Source organism: Lotus japonicus, chromosome 4 (genome assembly GCF_012489685.1).
Source record: "Lotus japonicus ecotype B-129 chromosome 4, LjGifu_v1.2".
NCBI lineage: Eukaryota > Viridiplantae > Streptophyta > Magnoliopsida > Fabales > Fabaceae > Lotus > Lotus japonicus.
Window position 1 is genome coordinate 60,062,254 of NC_080044.1, and position 22,968 is coordinate 60,085,221.

At 34.3% G+C, this 22,968-nt stretch overlaps 1 protein-coding gene and 1 long non-coding RNA gene across 4 annotated transcripts; both read left to right on the plus strand.

Moving 5' to 3' along the window:
• The first annotated feature begins 8,091 nt into the window (after nucleotides 1-8,091).
• LOC130714733 (uncharacterized) lies at nucleotides 8,092-10,823 on the plus strand. Its single transcript, XR_009011394.1, has 3 exons — nucleotides 8,092-8,246; nucleotides 8,407-8,552; nucleotides 10,200-10,823. It is a non-coding gene; the product is annotated as an uncharacterized LOC130714733 (long non-coding RNA).
• A 2,958-nt stretch (nucleotides 10,824-13,781) lies between these two features.
• Nucleotides 13,782-19,401, plus strand: LOC130709865 (F-box/kelch-repeat protein At1g74510-like). Of its 3 annotated transcripts, XR_009010214.1 has the most exons (6): nucleotides 13,782-13,878; nucleotides 14,484-14,527; nucleotides 14,630-15,921; nucleotides 17,835-17,983; nucleotides 18,281-18,352; nucleotides 18,684-19,401. XR_009010214.1 is itself a non-coding variant. In XM_057558995.1 (3 exons), the coding sequence occupies exons 2-3, from the start codon at nucleotides 14,525-14,527 to the stop codon at nucleotides 15,965-15,967; spliced, it is 1,341 nt and encodes a 446-aa protein (XP_057414978.1). In that variant the 5' UTR covers nucleotides 13,782-13,878; nucleotides 14,484-14,524; the 3' UTR covers nucleotides 15,968-16,277. The 3 variants fall into 3 exon arrangements, 2 of the variants coding, with proteins under 2 accessions (XP_057414978.1, XP_057414979.1); XM_057558995.1 differs by lacking the exons at nucleotides 17,835-17,983; nucleotides 18,281-18,352; nucleotides 18,684-19,401 and having other exon boundaries at nucleotides 14,630-16,277; XM_057558996.1 differs by lacking the exons at nucleotides 14,484-14,527; nucleotides 17,835-17,983; nucleotides 18,281-18,352; nucleotides 18,684-19,401 and having other exon boundaries at nucleotides 13,789-13,878; nucleotides 14,630-16,277.
• Nucleotides 19,402-22,968: the final 3,567 nt, after the last annotated feature.

Here is a 22,968-nt window from a genome sequence, read left to right on the forward strand (position 1 = left end):
TCAAATGACCAATTTTGGTCTGGAAATTTTGATTTGTGAAAATTTGGTAATTTTTCCGCTACTCTCTCATCCAATGTTTAACAAAAATGGTTAATGCAATGTATATAATAATATTTTATTATCACTTAGATCACGTTACGCTCTTTTTTCTACCCTATCACTCTGTATCCCCCTCCCACTTTCTTAACTAAGCCGCTCTCAACTCTCATATCACCTCCACACAAATTCATTTTAAATCATATCATAATTGATATTCTATAATTTTTTTCGAAAATAGAATAATTTATTGAAATAAGAAGCTTCCAAGAGAACAACCCTCTCAAAGTTTATTGAGTCTCTTGGTGGGTTTGAGCGGCCCCTTGAGTTTTGGTTGTTCTTTTCCTATGGTTTTTTGAGGGGTTTTGGTGGTGTTGCTGACCTTTAGGGGGAGTTTATTCTGAGGATATATTCCTTTGGGTTTTTTTTTTTTGTATATGGAGGGAGTGCTTTTGGTAGGTGTTGTATAGAGTGCTTGTGATTTTTGTTAGAGCTGTAGCTCTTTCCCCCTGCTGTTTTTGAAGAGGGTGGGTTGCTTCCCCTCTTTTATTTTTAATATTATTGCTTTTGCTTTAAAAAAAACAACCCTCTCAAAGTAAGGAAAACACAAATAAGAGTAGCAAACAACTCAAGGTTGCATCCTAAACCATCCAAGACAAACAAAAGACAGGAAAATAAAAACTAAAGTAGCATCAGCATAATACATTGGTATAACCTTGAAGTAACTGGGCGCCCATCACTCTGCACAGATGCAAAATCATTATAAAAGGATTATCTACATCTTCAAAAGGGAGAACTAGAATTAGGAAAGAAACCAAGGAGGAAAAACAGAGAGAGCTGAACCCAAGGAGGAAAGGAAGGAGCTTTGAGGCCGGTTGATCGTCCATTGAGCTGGAGACACGCCGAGGACACCGCCGATCATCGTCTTCTTCATCTTTTCTCTTTGTAAGCCCATATAGCATCCATGACTATGGATAACTAAAGCTTTCTTGTTGGGATTGGATGTATTCTTTTATCTTAGATGTCTCCATCTTGATTCTCATGTATAAATTCATGTTTCTATGTGTTGATTTCAATGATCTATCTTGCTGATGACCCGAGATTTATTATATGTTTGTCGAGTCCTTCTTATTTCTTTCTTTTCCTTTTTGAGTCCTTTATTGAGTTTTAAGTCAAGTTGAGTCACTTTTTAATTCATAATTGCATCTACATTAGTTTAGGTGTTTTTAATCTATTTATTTGATATTTTTATTAGTTTTAGTTAGAGAGTAATTCCTATGGTCAGATTTGAGCTGAAATCTTGTGAAAATAATGAGTGTTGATGGTCTTATGAGGGTTTTATTTGCTGAATTGAATGAAGGGATAATGAATTATCATGATTAATGAGATGTTCCCATGAGTTACATTGTTGTTTTGATGGATTCTTGAGGTTCTTTTCAGGTTTGAATAGGTTTTTGATGCAAATGATGATGGTTGAAGGCCAAGTAATGAGACATGATGATAGGTGAAGAGGGAGTTACAAAATTGGGGAAGAATCTGATGAACCACGCATGTGTGCCGGCTATGCCACGCACATGCGTGGTAGTTATGTGCAAAGGAAGGCAGAAAAAGTTGATGGCCACGCATGTGCGCCGCCTAGGCCACGCACATGCGTGGTGGGCTGACCTGGGCACTTTATTTTTACAGATGTTCCACGCATGTGCGTGGTGTGCCGCTGGTAACTCTATAAATAGGGTTTTTGTAATTTCTTTTAGGTATCTTGTACTTTATTGAACAAAACTTAGAGGTTTAGGTTCTTGGAGCTTGTGGGAGGCTTCTTGACACTCTTATTTCAGGTTTTTGTTCTTTTAATTTGCATTATGAATTCCCTAGCCATGCTTGGCTAATTATCTTTGTACTTTGGGTGAAGTGAACCTTAGTTCTTATTATGGTTTGAACTTCTGAGTTTCTTATATGAATAAAGTTTCATTTCTATGTATCTCTTCTTTGTTTCAATACTCTCTTGAATGCATGCAAGTATTTGGCTTTCTTCTTGCACAACGGTAGTTGGTAAGGATTAAGGTACTTGGTATTAGATTGATTTGTTTGCTACCACTTAAGTATAAGGGTGAGAACTTATTGTGTTGGCCTGAACATAGAACAATAATTCTTCAATTGTATTGGCTAGGTACTAAGGTATTAGGCTTAGCAACCTGAGATTGAATGATTTGCTTGATTAAGGTATTAACAAGTGAAGGTAAAGGCTACATCACCATAGAAGGGGTTCTAAAGTTCATATAAGGATTTGGCTGTAAGAAACATAATTGGATTAAGTGAAACTTTAACCAAGGTACTTCTCTATCTAAAATACAATTCTTGCTTTTCATCAAAAGTGTGTTAAACACAACAAAACCTCAAACTTATATTGCTTTCTTTTCCACATTCTGAACACTAAACTCTTAGAACAAATTGATAAACAACTATCCTCGTGGTTCGATATCTTTTTATTACTTCGATCAATCTGTACACTTGCGGAATTACTATCACTTGCTCTTAGTGCTTGTTTTAGAATGATCAACTAAAACTTGTTTTTGGGTTTGATTAAGTTAAGTAGTGGAAAGTAGTTACTTGAATCTGAAATAGATAGGATCATCTAGTGATTTTAAGTTCTAGGAATGGAATTAATTTCATTAGTCAAGTAACATCTAAGCTTAACACAACTTGTTTTCTTAATTATTCAAGGGATTGATGGTTAGAAAGTGAGTTGAATGATCCTTTTTACGAGGGAACTATGAAAAGGATAAGAAATGATGTGATGAAATTCAACATAGGAAGTAATTTATATGTGAAATCATAAGGATACTGAAGAGTTAATCGGCGATATCCAATTCCAACTATTTTCTCAACTTGTTCACAACATGTTTTATTACTGCTTTTCTTTTGTGTCACAACGTATCTCAAAGCAATCAACCAAACGTTTCTTGAAGTCTTTGCTTAAGTAATTTAGCTAAAGAACGACATTGTATATCCAATTCCCTGAGGATGATAAAAACCCTTTACTGTACTACAATTGAATCTTGAAAGGGATTTGAAAGTAGTTGTGGTAAAAAATCTTTCAACAAAATGGCGTCGTTGCTGGGGAATTGCGTCAATACATTTTCATTGCTTTAGCTTTATTATCTTGAGTAATTGTGAATATTGTATATAGTTTTTCTTTTCCTTTTACTTTCTATCTATGTTGTTATTCTCACATCTCTTTTGAGCTTTGAGTAAGGGGAGATGTTGGAGCTTGGATTGAATGATGTTATCTTGGCACAAAATATGCTCTTGCAACAACAGCTGGAGAAGATGACAAAGCAATTGGCCAATCTTCCCAAGCAATTCTTGGAAATGCAAGAATCACCCTCCAATCAAAAGGGAATGAGATGTGAATTGTGTTTTGGAACTCATCCCACTGGTATGTGTGCTTCACAGGAAGAACACATGGATTACAGATGGAGGCAAGAACCAGAACCTTTCATTTGGCCACCACCATCACACCAATCATATGAACCACCAGAACAAGATAGAATTGCTAAGTTGGAAGATACGTTGATTCAGTTCATGCAAGTATCAATGATAAATCAAAAGAATACTGAGGCTTCCATCAAGAACTTGGAGGCTCAAATGGAGAAGTTGACTGAACAAATGGCTGAGCAACAACAAAGTAAATTAGCAGCCAATGATGAAGAGGTTGATAGTGAGAAAATTGAGCAAAGTGAGAAGGTTAGTGGAAAAGAAAATGAGAAAGAAGCAGAGGATGAGGTAAACTCCAAATTTTGTTAATCACCAAAACATAGATATGGACTGTCAAGTTGAACATATTGGTTTTGTGTTTGGTGATATTTTTAATCAATATACTCTACATAACTCCTGAATTCACATGTCCATACTTGATAATCTTAAATATGATTGTGATGCTAAAATGAAACCATGTGAAATTGGTTTGAAAGAAGAAAATGAAAGAGAATTGGGGTGGAGTAAGAAGAGGAAAAAGAAAATGCGGGCCAAGAAAATAAAGAGGCCAAGAAAGAAGAAGGGCTTAAATTTCAATCATTGTTTGTGTGCCTTAAGGTTCATGAGACGTTAAACAAGCGCTTCCTGGGAGGCAACCCAGTGTTTTTATTGTTTTTTGTTGTGTTTATGTGTTTTAGTAAGTGGTAGTGTGATTTTGTGAAGCTTTATTTAACTATGTGCTTTAAGGTTCTTCACAAGTTTTGATAGATACATTGAGTGTGTTCTTAAGCTTTGGAAGCAATGAAAATGATAAATTTTGATTTTGAGGAGGGGACTTGTGAAAATGCATGAGGTTTGAGTGAAATTTGGGTACTGTGAGAATTTTGTGCAAAACCTTAGTTTAAGAGTTGCTACAGGTCCAATTCAATGTTTCTAATGCATAGGGTTTGATGGAAAGTGAGGTTTATATGAATTGAAAATTTTGAGGTATGTGGTTGTGTGGTTTCCAAGTGAAAAACAGGTCCCTCTATAGCATTCTCTACATAAACTGTGAAAACTTGCCTCTAATTTCTTGTGAACTATATCAATTTTTTATTCGTATATCACTTTTCAAGTCTTAGGATAGGTGTTTAGTGAACTCTTTGATGATGTGAAGGATTTTCGAAAATGAAGGTCAAGTTGTGCTTGTCAAGCCCATGGAATGTGTCATGATGCCATGTGCTTCAACTGTGTATCTTAAGGCGCTCAACAAGTTTTAAATGATGTTAATAGATAGTTTTGAGGCCTAGCGTGAAGGAAGTATAAGAAGTTCAAAATATAAAGTATTGAGTTGTGAACTAATGAAATTTGACCCTAATTTTGAACTTGAAATGACTGATGTGCTAAATATGCTTCAATTTCTAATCTTAAGTTATGCACAAGTTTCTTAGGGCATTTGTATGTGTTTGGAGTGATTGGCATGTTCTAGAAATGATCACATCAAAATATGACATTTTGAGTTGTGGAAAGCATGAAAACTTGTCCTTGAAGCCTAGAAGTCTGAATTTTTGATAAATTGGACATGGATGTTGGATCACAAGGTTTGAACATGTTTCAAATGACAAATGAGTGTGAATACATCAATTGGCTTGCTTGAAAATTTTAAAACTCAGAATTTAGTATGTTCACTTGTGATTAAAGAGATTTGAGTTTTGGATACATGTGCCAATTTGAAGCTTAGATTTTGGAGATTTGAATGAAAAAGATGTTTGGAATTCATGGATACAGGTGTTAATGATCACTTAGATGGTTTTGATGAAGAATAAAGGTGATAATTTTGCTTAGAATGAGGTTTGGGGGTAAATGTTGAGAGTTGTTGTTTTTTTTTACTGGTATAGACCGCCCAGCGTCCATCTGAGAGCGCTCAGCGGCCTCAAACACTGATGTAGACCGCTCAACGGTCTTCAAAGGCCGCTCAGCACCACCCTCTTATCAGCAATCCACTCTTTTATTCAAATGAGCATAACTTCTTCATTTCTTATTGGATTTAAGCCAATGACCACTCTCTGGAAATCTCTTGAAGTCTATTTTCATATGGACTAGGATTTGACTTGTTTTAATGCTTTTATATTCTCATTTATCCCTTGTACTCTAACATGTTTTTCAAGTGACTGTAGGTAGATTAACAGGAAAAACATACCGTTTGGCTTGAGGACAATCCAATTCTCATGGAGGGGGAGAGAGATCAAGGACTTTAGTAGATAGCTTTGATTCAAAGAATTAACATCACAAGGGAGTCCACTTCACCTTGTTTTTAGTTTCTTTTTAATAGTATAGTTTTATATATAGCATTTGTGTCCTGGATTTCATATTTCTCTGACTGTTCTCAATACTAGCATGACTTTTGTGAGAATTGCTTGATATGTGCTATAAAAACTAAATGATTCCATGACTGAAATTGTGTTGCACTCATTGACGCCATGACTTGATATAATTGCATGATTCACTTGGAATTCTTGAAGCATAACATGAAAATTACTTGAAAATCAGGGTTATTTGAAACTTTTTAGCCTGTGAGGGAGTGTTCCTATACAGTGTGATTTGAGAGAACATCACTTCTTTGCATGGTTGATTTTGTTTGAGTCTCTGATATCATTGGCTGCATGGAATCGATAGGAAAGGATCAAGGCATATTTTGTTATGTATATATAGCTACTTAGCTAAATAGCCTTCCTATTTCAACTGAAATCCATTTGTTACCCCTTCGAGCCTGAAAGTTGAATGTTTTGTGTTTTGTTCTTCACTATAACCCTAAGCATAAAAGAAAAACAATGACTTTCCTAAGCTCGATAGGCTAAGAGAGCATTCACTAGTGTGAGTTGTATGCAAGTTGGGGGGAGAAGGCTCTTGAGCTAAAGTTTTTGTGCAATTTCAGATTCAATGTATTTGTAAATATTTTCAAATGTGTGTATGCTTGAAAAGAAAAGAAAAAAGCAAAAATAGAAAGAAAGAAAAAAGAGAAAAATGCAAAAAGAACAAAAAGAGAATAAAGAAGAGTTTGATGAGAAAACAAAGGGTTGAGTTGAATTGAAAATGGTGAATGAGAGTTAGTTTAAAGCAAGTTGAGAGGAGTGAATATAATGAAAGTGAAGTGTGATTGCTCTCTTACCTTGTTGAGTTTCTTTGCATATCTTGAAAAAACAAACTCTTTGAAGCATAACCTCATTACAACCCTGTAAAGACCTTAGTGATCCTTGATTGCACATGTAGTTTTGATGATTGTGGAGACAAGTAACAATCTTGACTTTTGTGATTCAGTGATGTATATGAGCGAAACACTGACCTTACCTGATTTACATGCTATATCTTGGCTTGATTAAGTGTTCCCTGATCAAGAGTAATTGATTGTATGCCTATTGAGTTTTAGGTTGAATAAGTAGTTGTATCAATGTTATGCATCCTCTTGTGGGCATCATGTCTCTGTTCTGGATCATTGATTCAATTTTTGTGAGATCTTACAAATTGAGCTTTGAAAATGTTTTAGTCATGCTTGTTTGATTTAAGTCATCGCCTTTTGTTTTAGGACAAACAAAGTGTAAAGTTGGGGGGAGTTGATAAGTGTCAATTTTACCTAGTTTCGATGAGCACTTTAGGCACTTATCTTAAGTGATTTATAAGAAATCCTTATTAGTTCCCCTCATCTTGATTGAAATTTGTTAATTGATTGAGAATTAAGCTCAAATATGTTTTATGATTGATTATATTCTCAAATTATGATGTAGGGTTTAAGTTCTCAAGGAAAAATGCATATTTTTATGAGACTTAGAGAATTTTTGTATCATCAGGATGCCCATCGCTTGTCAGTGGCCGCCCAGCGCCTATGGCGGTTCCAGAAACCCAACCTTGAAGTAACTAGGCGCCAAGCACTCTGCACAGATGCAAAATCATTATAAAAGGATTTTCTTCATCTTCAAAAGGGAGAACTCGAATTAGGAAAGAAACCAAGGAGGAAAAACAGAGAGAGCTGAACCCAAGGAGGAAAAGAAGGAGCTTTGAGGCCGGTTGATCGTCTGTTGAGCTGGAGACACGCCGAGGACGCCGCCGATCATCGTCTTCTTCATCTTTTCTCTTTGTAAGCCCATATAGCATCCATGACTATGGATAACTAAAGCTTTCTTGTTGGGATTGGATGTAGTCTTTTATCTTAGATGTATCCATCTTGATTCTCATGTATAAATTCATGTTTGTATGGGTTGATTTCAATGATCTATCTTGCTATTAATGCTTGTTTTAGAATGATCAACTAAAACTTGTTTTTGGTTTTGATTAAGTTAAGTAGTGGAAACTAGTCACTTGAATCTGAAATAGATTAGATCATCTAGTGATTTTAAGTTCTAGGAATGAAATTAATTTCATTAGTCAAGTAACATCTAAACTTAACACAAATCGTTTTCTTAATTATTCAAGGGATTGATGGTTAGAAAGTGAGTTGAATGATCCTTTTTACGAGGGAACTATGAAAAGGATAAGAAATGATGTGATGAAATTCAACATAGGAAGTAATTTATATGTGAAATCATAAGGATACTGAAGAGTTAATCGGCGATATCCAATTCCAACTATTTTATCAACTTGTTCACAACCTATTTTATTACTGCTTTTCTTTTGTGTCACAACGTATCCCGTGAATGTCGCTCTGGCTGCGTCGTTTCTTGAAATCGCACGCTCCGAGTTAGAGTGCGTCCTGTAGGGTTGAGGTGCGATCTTCTGGATTTCCCCTCAATTGGTTATTTATATGGTTTCCTTATCTTTGATTTTCCTTGCTTCATTGTCCTGTATGTGCACTACAGGCCTGTTCATTATTTTTATGCTTTCGTTTTCTTTATGTTCTTCCTCACCGTGTTTTGCTCTTCGCAGGTATTGTGTCTAAATCGCAGCCCTGCGGCAAGGCAAGGCAGGTTGTTCATTTGGTTCAATTGGTGTTTGCCCATTCGCTATGGAAATACTGAGACAGAGATCTGAAACGTGATAATTTTGTCCCCAAAATTCAGGTTAATTGATAGGTGCTTTCCCTGACTCTTTTTCTTCTTCTTTTTCACCATGTCATAGCTTAATGAGTTGAGTGAATTGTTTGGGTTTAAAGATTGGGACAAATTGTGAAATTTCATGAAATTTAATTATAACCATACAGGTCCTTAGTTGTTACAATGAACTCGACATTGATATTTGATCACTTTCAAAGTTGGAAAATATTTTTCAGTTGCTCAATTTTGAATTTATCATCTTAAATTCACGATTTTGGGAATAGCTCAAGAAAGGGTGGAAGTTTGCAATTGCCAATGGTTTGCATTTGTTTGTGAATTTTTTTTAGTCATTTAGCAGCCTCTATGGCTTGAACTGTTCAATGTCTCTTCCTTCAACTCTCTTTCTGTAACTCTCTTCTTAGTATTAGCTATTTATTGTTCCAGATTTTGCTCTTCCATGTGTTGGCATGTTCACAAATGTTCTTCCAATCTGTTTTTTCTGAGGAAGAGCCATACACAGATTGAGCTTCTCTCAAGTTTTTTCCCTTAATTTTCTTTGGATCTGTTTTTCTTTTCATAATAGTGACTTTCCCTATCTAACTTAAGTTGGTTTAGTCACAAGACTGAAACTCAAAAGCTATCAGTTACACATGTTATTTACAAAAGATGCTATAATTGTAAGGTCACATAATAAAGTATCCTTCATTAGTCTTTCTATAGGGAATTGGTGATTGCTATTTTACCCGTCTGCTAACAAGCTATGGAAGGTGAAAGGAGAATCCTTTCTCCATCAGAGCACTAAATGTGTAGTCCTCTAATTCCTCTATGTTTTCAATTTTTTTTCCACTGTTGTCAATATGCATTTGTTCTGTTGATCTTAGATGGCTCTCTAGGCTCTAGCAATTTGATCTAAGACGTCTTGTGAGGTTAAAATGGATGCCCCTTATGTCACTCCCTTTGTCTTTTCATTTTTTTTCTTATATTCTAACCTGTTTATACTGAATGGAAAGAAGATTAAGCTTACGATTGAGTCCATCATGGTTTTAATAAGGTTCAAGTCCTTTTCCCCCCAATTCAATCATGGTTTTCAAGGTTTGAGTATGATTTTTCATTAGTTGCTAATGCATTGTTCAACGGTTGAGCTTTGGTTGGAACATGTGGGGAAAATGTACCACAAATTTTCAAGATGAAAGACAAGATAAAATAGTCTTTGGAATGAGAAGGGCTAAGATGATATTGATAGGTGAGTCTAACAGATATAGTAACTATATATGATGAAACATTAAAGTGATTAATATACAACGGGTGAGTGATATTAAAAGTTAATAAATTTGTAACATATAAGAGACATTAAAAGTGATTCATTTGTAATAGATGAGAGACATTAAAAGTTATTAGTTTGTAACAGGTGAGAAGTGAATTTAGTTTTATGCAACCATTAGTTAATTAGAAGAGCTGAAGAGGAATAGCTATGAATGAGTCTCATAAATAATATATAGATAATTGATAGAAGGTTAGCGCTATGAAACTCTAATGCTAACCTTCTTCAATCTCAGGCATCCTGTTGTTCCAGTATTTTTATTTTTTATGGAAGTGCATAATTATAACAATAGTCACTTAAAATTGACAAGCTTGGGTTTTCATGTTACTTGACACTTCAACTGTTCAATCCAATAAATTTTCTAGGTTCATTGTAGATGAATTCTCTCTGCTCTCAGCCTTTTGCTCACTACAACACAGCCACTGAACATGCGTGCTTCCTAACAACAGCCTCAGGGTCAGAGCTCTTAAAACCGGAAAATTCACAACAATGCTTGAGGAACTTAAAGAGCTTAATATGTCTTTGATGGGTATATTTTCATTTAGAAATTGGGTTCGTGCCTGTCTTTTGTGCTGAAATATATTTGCAGGAAACGTCCAGAAGATTTCCTTCACAGGGCACATACTAAAGGATTGTTATATATGATACGGGCAGAGACACATACCGTAATTTGAAGCTTGCAGAATTTTATCGGCACGATCAATTTTTAATGAGTTCAATGCAAACCTTATAAATATTTGGATTCTCTAACTGAATCTGATGAAGGTTGGTGCTGCTATGATTTACATAAAAGAGCCTTTTAAAAGTTTTGAGTTTTATGCTTGACTTTGTTTTGGTACATTATTCTATTTTGATTTACATTTTAGAGAGATGGTTGTGGCTTCTTTATTCCAATTTCTACAGACTTAGAGTTCTATCTGCATAAAAATTAACAAAATGTATGATTTTACGGGTACTATAGCATAGATCAATGGATTTATTATTTGGAAGTGCTTCCTTTATTCCTCCTTGCTTTAGACTGCCATGTGAAATTTGAGTTTGTCATATGCAGCTTTTCACTTAATTTCATGGAATAGACGCGTTGTAAAATAAATTTTAAATTCTATTTTATATATTTTTTGTAAAAATATGATATGATAACCTAATAGTGAAAACGTGATATATAGGTTCCATTTTTACAATTATTTATAGATTTTTTTAATATAAAACATGAATTAAGTTTTTTTTTGAATAAAACGAAAACCTTTCATGTAATAAATGAAGGTTTAATTTTATTTGGTATGAATTTTATCCAACTCCACCAAAATTATTTTTAGTCTTTATTAGTTTTTGCTTAATATCATTTAGAGAATTCGATAGGACATAATTAATTTCTTTGAAATTATATAATATATTAATTAATATTAATAAATTTTAAAATTAATATTATTAATTCTTAGAAAATAAATTCAGGGGTTTTGGCATTAAATTTAATTTCAGTGCTAAAAAAACCATTCCACTAACCTAATAAGTGTCATAATTGTCATTTTCTTCATTCCTAATAATAATAAATTATTCTTTATTGGGAGAGTGCATCGGAAATATAAGTTACACCCTACAGATATTGATCATTGGATCTTTCCCTCCTCAACGATACACCGCAATGTCATATGAAGATTTTTTACAAGAACTGTGCAATGATACGCACCCGGTTTTATCCTCAATGAAATTATTCCACTTGCAAAAAAAAAAAAACAATTAGTGACTATTATTAGGACATACATGTTACATTAACTCTATGTAATAAACTATCCAAGTATCCATATAAAAAAAACATCAATCGAGCACTTACGAAAATAATTACAAAAGATAAAAACCAGAATAGTAACTCAAAGAAATACATTGAGTAAAAAGAACGTATAAATTTAAGAATTTTCAGTTCTAGAATAAATTTAGTTTTTTCAATCCATAAAATTTCTTAAAAAAAAATAGATTTTTAAAAAAATACACAAAAAAACAAAAATGAATATCCCGTGCATCGCACGGGTATAAGTACTAGTTTGTTAACATACAAGAAAGATTTGAATTTGAATTAATTAATTATGTTAAGAATAATGTAAATATATGATTGTATGTATTGTAGCACACTCATGTGCGTGTGAGGCTTTTAAGAGTATTTTAGGAGGTTTTTCTACTATAGTGGCTGTGTTTTAGCAGGCGTTGTGCTGACCAGGTACTGTATCAATGTTGAGAGAGGTTGTTTCTCATTATTTCATATATATATATATATATATATTATATTTTACTTAAAAAAATGATTGTATGTATTATATTTCATGGATGAACGTAAATGACTCCTTTTGCTAGGATATTTTATAATTGTCGTTTTACTAATGATTTATTTGTCAAATGGTGAAAATTATGAATAAGATGCAACCTGAATTTTAAAAGACCTCTAAATTTTTCATTCATTTGAATTTAGTCATTGAAGCTGATATGAATGATTAATTTGTAGGTTATCCAAAATTCAATTTGTAAACTATTAAGTAATTTTCATCATTTGATAAAAACCGTATTAATAAAAGTCTTAATATTATGGTATGCATTACAAACATGAATATGAATATGGAACTTAGGGGCTTAATAATGTGACAAAGGGCATAAATAGTTAAGAGTTGAAGTATTTTCCACAATAAAACACTTTCATTCCCAATAAATGAAGTTTTTTCCCCTTTCAATGTAGGCAAGTTATTGACAGCCTACACCATGGTAAATTACTAATGACTATAACCGTAAAAAAAAACCATATAATAGTGATTTAATTTAAGCACGTAAGCACTAAATAGTATTTTTTCCTTATTCTAGATTTTTTTTAAGGACTAAAGTGCATAAAAAAGATTAGACACCTAGCTATTTAAATGTAGCCCTATAGGTGAGGGACTACGAACATATTTAACCATATTATTCTTGTTCTCCTAAATTAAATAGACAACATGTTATTTTTAATAGATTTTTTCTGACATCCTTAGTTGAATAACACATTTTTTTTAATTGCGATCTATCATATTTCAACCATTATTATATAATATTGACCGTATTTTTTTTGTTACTAGAGCAAAATATACTGACCCATTTTAATAATATACTAATCATTTTAATTATTTAAAGAAATATTAAAATAAATATTTTGTCTACAAAATGCCAATTTTTTCACCAAAAAATATTTAATGACATTCATTGAAATAACTATTTAGGATAATTCTTTAAAAAAAAACTATTTAGGATAATTAACATTAATTCTTTCAAAGTGGTTAATCAGTCAATACGTATCAGTAAATAAAAAGTCAAGTTAAATTTAATTAATGTGATAATATAAATCCGGTCAAAATAAATTTAATGTGAGAAATGCATAAATAAATTGGTCAAATATATACTTTATATGAAAATTCATTAAGAGATAATTGTTTTTTGAAAAATGAAATATGGTTAATCAGTCAATATCTATAAACTCAAAGAAAAGTTAAAATTAATATTTTGGCCAAATATATACTTTTTTTTTTGAAATTGGCCAAATATATACTTATGATTTAATATTTTTACTTTATATGAAATTGTTTTAAAAGTTGAGATATGGTAAATCAGTCAATATGTATTTATACATTCAAAATAATGTGATAAATGATAAATAAATTGGTTAAATATATACTTCATAATTTAATATTTTTACTTTCTTAGATAATTTTATTTAAATATTAAATTTTAAATTTTAAATATCAGATAATTCATAAAATAATTTTGCACATAAGGTTGTAAAACGTGACATCCACTGTGGGTCCTATGTGCTTTATTTTTAATCTTTTTTATAATATAATATTATATAATAAAATAATATTGTTTTTTGATTATTTTATAATTGTTTTGAAGTATAAATAGCTGATACTGTCTGTCACCGAACACAACAGAGAATAACCAGAGAGAACCAGAGGAAGAAGATACACTGAGAGTGAGAGAGAGAATCAAAAGGCTCATACCCATTTCAACTTCACTGCTCCTTGTTCTAAATTTGTGAGCTTTTCTTCCAACGCTCTCGTTTTTCTTGCTTTGCTTGATCAATCACTGTTTTTCATTTTCTGTTTCTTTCCAGCATTTTTCTGCATGTCTATCGTTTTTACCTGCTCAATTTCAGGGTTGAAGAAAATGGGGGAGAACGGGTTATTTGGGATTGTAGCCAATGCAAACTAAACGTGTTCTCTTTTTTGAAAATAAAAATTAACAGTTTTTATTATTTTACAGAATTCTGCTGTTTCTGAATTTGTATAAATGCATGTTGTCATTTGGATTGAGCTTTGTGTATCTGATTAATTCTCGTGAATTCCCTTTTTTCACGAGATTCTAGATATCTGATTTTGAAAAAATTCCATTGCATATCTCGATTTTACTTGCTGATTAGTGATTAGTGATTAGTGATTAGTGATTAGTGATTATGGTTGGTAGACTGGTTTCACCGCTTTGATACTTATTGCTGTGTCGGCGATCTCTCTGTGAATGTGCATGATTCTGCATTTATTTTAGTGCTCTCTTGCGTAAGAAATCGTTAATCGGTGAAAATTGTTTGAATGTGTTGTTGTTTGCTGCTATCTAATGGATATGGTGTTTGCATGATTGGATAGGGTGTTCTCTGGACTTAGGGGGGAATATATATCCGATCGCTATGGTATATGTCGATAGTAAGAATTTTTGATATTGATGTAGTGGAGTTTGAATCACTGTTATCTATCTGATTAATGGATGTTTTGTTTCAATTTTTGATGGGTAGGAACCAGGTTCACAATTTTCATCCACCATGTTGGAGAAACAATCCTTTCTCATAGCAAGGGACTTGCCAAACTCATGTGAGCAAGAGAGTGAGTGGGTTTACAATGCTCACCTTTTGACCGATCTCTCAGACGATAAGCACCCGGTAGAAGAGGGAGAAAGGAACAAGCTTTCTGGTGATACTGAGGGAGAGGACACTGAGATGGATGTGGATTGTCTTATACCTTCACAGGACCAAGGGAATGACCAGAATCATGCAGGTGTGATGGTGGATGATTCAACTTTGCTCATTCACCAGCTCGGTCGGGACATGTCGATCAATTGTCTCGTCCGATGCTCAAGGTCTGATTATGGCTCAATTGCCTCGCTGAACCGGAGTTTCTGGTCTCTCATTCGGACCGGAGAGCTGTATAGGCTCAGGCGGCAAATGGGTATTGAAGAACATTGGGTTTACTTCTCTTGTAACATCATTGATTGGGAAGCATTTGATCCTAATCGTGGCCGATGGATGAAGTTTCCCAAAATGAATTGGACTGAATGCTTTATGTGTTCAGATAAGGAGTCCTTGGGCGTCGGTACTGAGCTTCTTGTTTTTGGAAAGGAAATTTTGGCTCCTGTCATTCATAAATATAGTGTTTTGACTAACACTTGGTCAAGAGGTATGGAAATGAATGGTCCCAGATGCTTGTTCGGTTCAGCTAGCCTCGGAGGAATTGCCATAATAGCCGGCGGTTCTGATTTGCGCGGAAACATCTTGAGTACAGCTGAGCTTTATAACTCTGATACTGGAACATGGGAGACTCTTCCAAACATGAACAAAGCAAGGAAATTGTGTTCTGGTGTATTTATGGATGGAAAATTTTATGTCCTTGGCGGGCTTGGACCTGGCCACTCAAATCATCTAACATGCGCTGAGGTGTTTGATCTTAAGACAAGAAAATGGAGTGAAATACCCAACATGTTTCCTGCACGAAATGGAGGAGTAGGGGTGAGTAGTACACCAGTCGGTGCTGGGGCACCTCCTTTGGTTGCCGTTGTAAATAATGTTTTGTATGCTGCAGATTATGAACAGCAGGAATTGAGGAGGTATGTTAAACACAACAACTCCTGGGTTACCCTTGGAAGACTTCCTGATGGTGCAGCCTCTTTGAATGGCTGGGGATTAGCCTTTCGGGCATGTGGAGATCGGCTAATTGTTATTGGTGGGACTGGTGCTTATCATGGAAGGGAGATTGAAGTTAGTGCTTGGGTCCCAGATGAAGGTGCACCACAGTGGAACCTGCTTGGCAGAAGGTATTCAGGGAGCTTTGTGTATAATTGTGCAGTGATGGGATGCTGAGGTGTTTGATTTTAATGAATAGTGGTTTCGGGATGGAATTAACATTCTTCACTTATATCTGCCCTCTCTTTTAGGGGAAATTTTAGGTCTTATTTAAAATCATAGATACAGTTTCAGAAGGTTTACAGATCATTGATGTTCTCTTCTTTTTCCTTTTTCGTTGGTCTGAATCTTATCCTTTAAATGGCCATTAGGGCTTTTCAAATGTTGGCATCATGATGTAGCTAAATGTGAATATTTTTGAGCTCCTGGTATATGTTGGCCCATTTTTCATAAGTTCGATGAAAGCAATACAGAATAGTACTTGGCCTCGTTGTCTCTCAGTTTTATCTTGTTTATTTCACTTTCCACCTTCGAACATAGCCATTTATCAAGGACTAACTCTCCTAAAAGCTTAAGATACTAGGTGAATAAATTTGTTATAAAATGTCTCTAACATGTCCTTCCATCTCACACAAGAGCCCTCTAAGCTTGAAGTGCGAACCTTGACAATGCATAGGCCTATGCTACCATGTGCTGCAATTTTGACTTTTTTATTTACTACTTGGTCATAAAGACTTTGATAAACCAAGAATCAACTCTCTTATATTCTTAGGTTGTTGGGGGTGAAGACTCATGAATGACTTTATTATATCTCAAACAACATATATTCATTTTCTGACCTCCACAAACCCTGTATACACTGCCATTATCTCACTGCTCCCCTGCCCTATCTCTTGAGAAGACATAAGAGAAGAAAGTTCGAATAGAATTTGTAATTGTCTCTCATAGGAATAAAATCTTTCTCATTGTATTCATATTCATAGGAATAGAACCTTTCTCATTCTCTCTTATAGGAATAGAATCTTTCTCATTGTCTCTTATAGGAATAAAATCTTTCTCATTGTCTCTCATTATATTACATCTTTTTTGTGTTGTAGATGTCATTCTGTTTGTCAGTAATCAAGGTTGTAATGCTTCTGTTTCATAAAATGAAGCAAATCAATGAGAATGTTTTCAATCTATTTAACCATAGAAGTCGAAGAAATCATAGGTTATACTGTTAGATATGATTGATGAAAGCAAATAAGTAGAGCCTTAAATGGCACTGGTATTCCACGAACTTGGTATGAGGGGATGCCTTTTTCCTATTCAACAAAATAAATGGTATGGAAATTTGAAGCACAAGTATGTGCTCATGTATTTTGTGTGTATGGATGCCTGCATTTTTTACTTTGTAGGTGCGTGTGGATGCATTATACACATATTTTTATCCATATCTATAGAAGTTTCCTTGAAAGGGAAGATGTTAGCCTAATTAAGAAACTTGGCAGATATGGTTGAAATGGCCAAGTCTGAAGCTAGGGAATTATATTAATTTATCACATGAATGAGTCTTGGCTTAAAGTTCTTACAAATTTGTCTTGCACCCCCAAAAACTCCTTTCACTGTTGGTGGGTTGATGATGAAATATGATTTAGGTTAAATGATAAGCCTTTGGTTCTTTCTTGAATTAATCTTCTTAGTTTCAGCAGAATAACTGTGCTTGATTTCTTTCTAAACCATTTATTTCTTTCTGTCTCTTCATTAGTTAGTGATATAGTGATTATAATTTTCTAAATGTCAAAGCAGCTCTATCTGTTCGCTATTTCTGACTTAAATGGGGGCTGCACCAATGTATATGGTTTTCTTTGTGTAGTATCGATGACTAGATTTCTTAAATTATTCCCCTGATGACATTTTATTAATGTTGATCCTTCCTTGAATCCCTTGGCACCTTGCTTCCTTCATTATTATTGATAATCTTTCATTGGAATTTATTGTGTGATTTTCATTTCTATGGATGAGTTATTGTTTCAATCTAATCATAACCTTTTCTGGTTTGAAGGAATTCCTAGATTGATCTATGTTCATTATTTCCATCAATTACAAAGGCGAGGGTTGATCAGGAGAGAAGCCAGGGATTACAATCTCATAAGATCCTGCGAGAGAACAAGGAAGCTGGTTTCAAATAAAATCAGATTGAAATTGGTTCATGTAAGTCAATAATTTCCATACATTATTATGGTTTTCCTCCATGTTATCCGTCGATCGTGGTTTCTTAGAACTTAAATCAGCAGAGAATGGACTAATTGCTCTAAATTGATGAAGGTTTGAGGTTGAGGAGAAAATAGGATCAGATTCTTAGAAAGATTTACTTTCAGCAAGAAAAGCTAGCAAATATATGGGTTCTTTGAAATATATATTTAGCATTAAGGTATAGAATATAATATAAGATCTGTATTTTGACATTTACAAGTAGATTGATACAATTTATTTGTTACCATACACCAGATACATGACAAATTGCATTGAATCGGTGCATCAACTTGTAATGAGTTTCAGAAATTAGAAGACTTCTGCGAGGTTCGGTACTTCAGTTTCACATAATACAAGGGATATATCTGGTTTTTGTGAGTGATTGTTTTCTCAGTTACTGAAGCAGAGTTTCACACCAATTTCATGTATATTTCTTTATTATGTATATATCCTTGCTAAGGAAGTTCTTGTGCTCAGTGTCACATATGTATGTATGTATGTATGTATGTATGTATGTTAGTGCATGTTTGGATACACTGTGGAAAATCACGGTGAGGCCAAAATAATGGTGGATCCAAACATGCACTTAGTCACTCAGTTGTGCATATTAGAAAGCATTCTTTTAAAGTGCTAATTACCATTGTACCTGCCTGAATAGGTGCTGCGGTTTTTCTTTACAAAACGGGGTCCATGCTGGTATTCACTTGATGCATGAGTTATAAAGTCAAACTGCAGAGTTTCTAATGCATTGCTCTTGCTCATTTCATGGCTTATAATCTGCTGAAGTGGCTAGCCTTTTGCCCTAAGGACCATGAGGAATTCATGACTCAGAACAGAAAATTTCAACAAAGTTTTACTGACCCCTTGAAAAAACAAAAGAAAGTAAAGAAAAGGAAAGAATCTTGGTCGGTTAAGTGGTGCGTTATGTGTTCTTGAACAAGATAATGGTTTAACTTTGTTGGAGGACAACATGGAAAGTACAGGTTGTACCAAAAACACAAGTAAAAGGAAATAGATTGTGATGTGTTGTTGTGGCCCACCTTCATGTGTATCATCGACCTATTAGAAAACTGTTGCTGGGTCACGTGGTTGGTTGATATGATCCACTTCCCTCTATTGGATCTTTGTAGTTTGTACTCTGTACATGAACTTCACTTTTCTAGCCGTTTCTTCTCATTCAGATTCCTCGTATGCACTGTTGTTAGAATCCAGGAAACCGGTTATATACCCTTGCGGTACATTGTATTGTTCATCTTCTGGCCATTGGTTGGAAACTTTACATTTTAGTGCTTGTTAGGTTTGGTGTTAGAGTTAACACCATCGTAATGTAGAAACTAAAATTTTCTTGAGTTTAACCTGAATTGGAGAAATGAGATTTTGACATGTTAACTTCTATGTGGATTCATGTTGAGTTTAATAGAAATTCAAAGACACATTAAGTTTATATGTTATGTTTGGCAGTGAAGAAAAAAAGAATAGTAAGTGAAAAGAATGATAATGATTAAATATGTTGGTCCTTGTAACATAGGGTCACATCTAAATTAGTCGCTAAGGACTTGTTTGACACATCGTATTAGGCATGATAGTATAAGTTTATGTAATACATTATTGATTTTATCCTTTATTTGGTGCTAACATAGTATTGTATAAGCTTAAATATCAATCCCCTCTTATACATTAAAATGATAGATTATTCAATTCGGCATGATAAAAGTGTGATGTATAAGCCACAACCATAATCCTCAACCATCGCCACCACACCAACCGCCGCCACCACCACTGCCACCACCGTCATTGTCGTCATTGCTATCGCCACTATCATTGCTTCCAGCACCATCCACCACTGCCACCACCATCGCCTCCACCACCTCAACCATCATTGTCATTGCTGCTACCACTACATACCGCCATGACTCAGCACCACCACTACCGCCACAACCACCTGCCTCCGCCGCCGCTACCACTGCCACCACCGTCACTACCACTGCCACCGCTGCCACCATCATCACCATCACTTCCAACACCACCACTGCCGCTACCACCACCTAAACCACTACTACCACCACAACCCTCCACCATCGCCACCACCACCGCCACCACGACCATCACTTACAACACCGCTGCCACCACCACAACCACCACCCTCCATCACCGCCACCGCCATTATCGCAACTGTCTTGACCGCTACCGCTATCTTTACCACCTACTAACACCATCTTCATTTTTATAATACATGTCATTATTCAATATTTCACAAATATAAGTTTATATTAATTTAAAATAAATGATAAGATACAAAGTGTCACCAAACGTTGTATAATATTAAAATTTTATCAGGCTTAATACTATCAAGCGTTATACTATCAAGCCTAATACTATCAAGCGTTGTACTATCAAGCCATACATTATACAATATACCAAACTAGCCCAAACATTATTTTCATAGCTTTTTATCCTTGAATATTTTTTTATTTGAAATAAAGACAGGTTACGTTATAGTGCTTACATGACTCTTTTTTTGCTCAGTCAGCAACCAATATGGTGGGGCTCAATCAGCAACCAACATGGTGTGGGTCTAGTCAGCTTAAAGAAGTGGACATGGAATTTTCACCTCAGTTTAATCTCTCTAAAATTTATTTCATCAATTTTAATATGCCTCACCTTTCTTCTTTCTTCCTCCTCCGGCCATTGCTCCTTCTTCCCACCATTATAATCGCTAAAGAAACATGAAAATATATGTCAACAACAGTTATTTCAGCGGTTGACAAAAACCGTTGCTGATTAATCATTCGATATTAGTAATCACAACGTTTCACCAACAGCTGTGAATGTTCATTTTGTGGCGATTTGAACCTCCACCAATTGCTAAAAAAACCATGTTATTTTCCTCGTAGTGTTAAGTATAGATATACTTAGTGATTTATGATTGAATTCTATATTTTCTCATCATAGATTCACATTTATAAAATGTTGTCTTTTCATTAGAATAAGTGTCTTAATTACACCCGTATTTTTTTTCCATTTTGTAGGCTACTTCTATCATCGCTATTTTTTTTTCATAAAAGGAAGTGCATTCATAAAGAAGAAGAAACTGACTCAAATTATCATAATTGTTAGTGATATTAAATGAATTGAACAAGTGATATCAAATAGTTAGCTTTCTGTTAAGTCTTTTACTATTTTGAGTTAATATTTTTCGTAGTGTATAAATAGAAACAGAATCTTCAATTCAGAATAATGAAGAATACGTACTATCACTAATCTATTTGCTCTTCTTTCACAATCTCGGCTCATGTTCTAATATAGTAGTAGAGTTCCTTAATCCAGAGTTCTGTTGCGAACTCATGGCAATGCCATTCTGAAGCTGGATTCTTCAAATATTCATTCATGGTGACATTCTCATCCTACATTCTGTTTTTCGATTGGTGATTTTTTCATCTTTTTTCATTTGTGTTTTCTGCATCATTCTTCATTGAAGTTTTTGTTTATTTAATTTGGTGATATGACGAATCCGATAGTGATCAAATTTTTCTTGATTGAGAATGAAAACCCACGGGTGACAATTATCATTCATGCATGTTCAAGATCTATGTTCATGGTTCTTAAATCAAAGAGCAATAATAAATTTGTTGATGTCACTCTTCCTTAGCGCGAAAGAGAGATGATCCTCAGTTTGTTGTATGTGATAGATGTAACACAGCCACACTAGTTCTTTCTTGGACAGTCTTTACATGCATCGTTCAATTACACAACTCTAGATTGAAACTGTAGAAGAAGTGTGGAAAGAATTAAAAGACATATTAAATTTAGGATTTCTGAATTACAAGAAGAGATCTATATGCTCAAGCAAGGTGATCAAACAATTACTGCATACTTCACTCAGTTGAAGAGACTTGACAAGAAATTTCATTCCGACTATTAAAAGATATATACCATGAAAATGATTACGTGATTAGATTTCTAAAAGGATTAAATGATGGTCAATATGTATCTATGTTATATTCTGTATATTTAATATATTTATCTACATTTTGATCTTCCTATTGATTACTCTTAATTAAATTAACGTTGACAAAGAAAAAGGTTAAAGAGTGTTTGTAAAGTTTGAGTAGAATGTCTTGCTTAAATATTTAGGCGGTGGCCACATTGCTGAAGGTCAAAGAGAGTGGGTCAGAGAAGAGTGTGATGTGTGGTTTAGTTCAAAAATCTTAAGACAATTGGACCTCCAATATCAATACTTATAAACATTGTTCTTCTCTCCAACTCCCTCACGTAGGACTTATTGTATTTCATACTTCCCTCAAGTTCAATTGGACTCGTCTAGTTGGACTTGCTTTATCTGCACTTGTACTTAAGCAGAACCTCAGAAATCGTAATCATGAGCTTGTGTTCCTTCTGTGTGAACATGAGTCTCACAGACCCATGACTCTTTTTCTAGTTGATAGTTTTTTTCTTCTTCTTCTTCTTTTGAGCCTTTTTTAAGTTAGTTATTTTCCTTTTTTTTTCAAGCTCTCTTTTTATGAATCGTGAGCCGTTAGACTTAGTGGACTATCCACTTGTTGACTTTGGTGTGTGTATGAACCAAAACATTAGTGACGGTGAGGGAGAGTGGATCGAAGAAGAGTGTGGTGTGTGATCTGGTCCAAAAATCTTAAGGCAATTGGACTTCCAACACCAACACTTATAAATCATTGTTCTTCTCTCCAACTTTCTCATAAAGCTATTGTTTTTCTAAACACTCTTTTAATGTTGGGTTAGTGTCGGGCTTTAATATGATTTAAACCATGAGAGATCATCACATTGGGCTAAAGAGTAAACCACAAAGTAAGTTGGAAATCACATCTTTCACCCATAATCTTAAGACATTAGGTGTATGAGTACTCTCACTTATAAACTGTTCAAATTTGTCCTTATCTTCTAATGTGAGACTTACTCACGCTTGA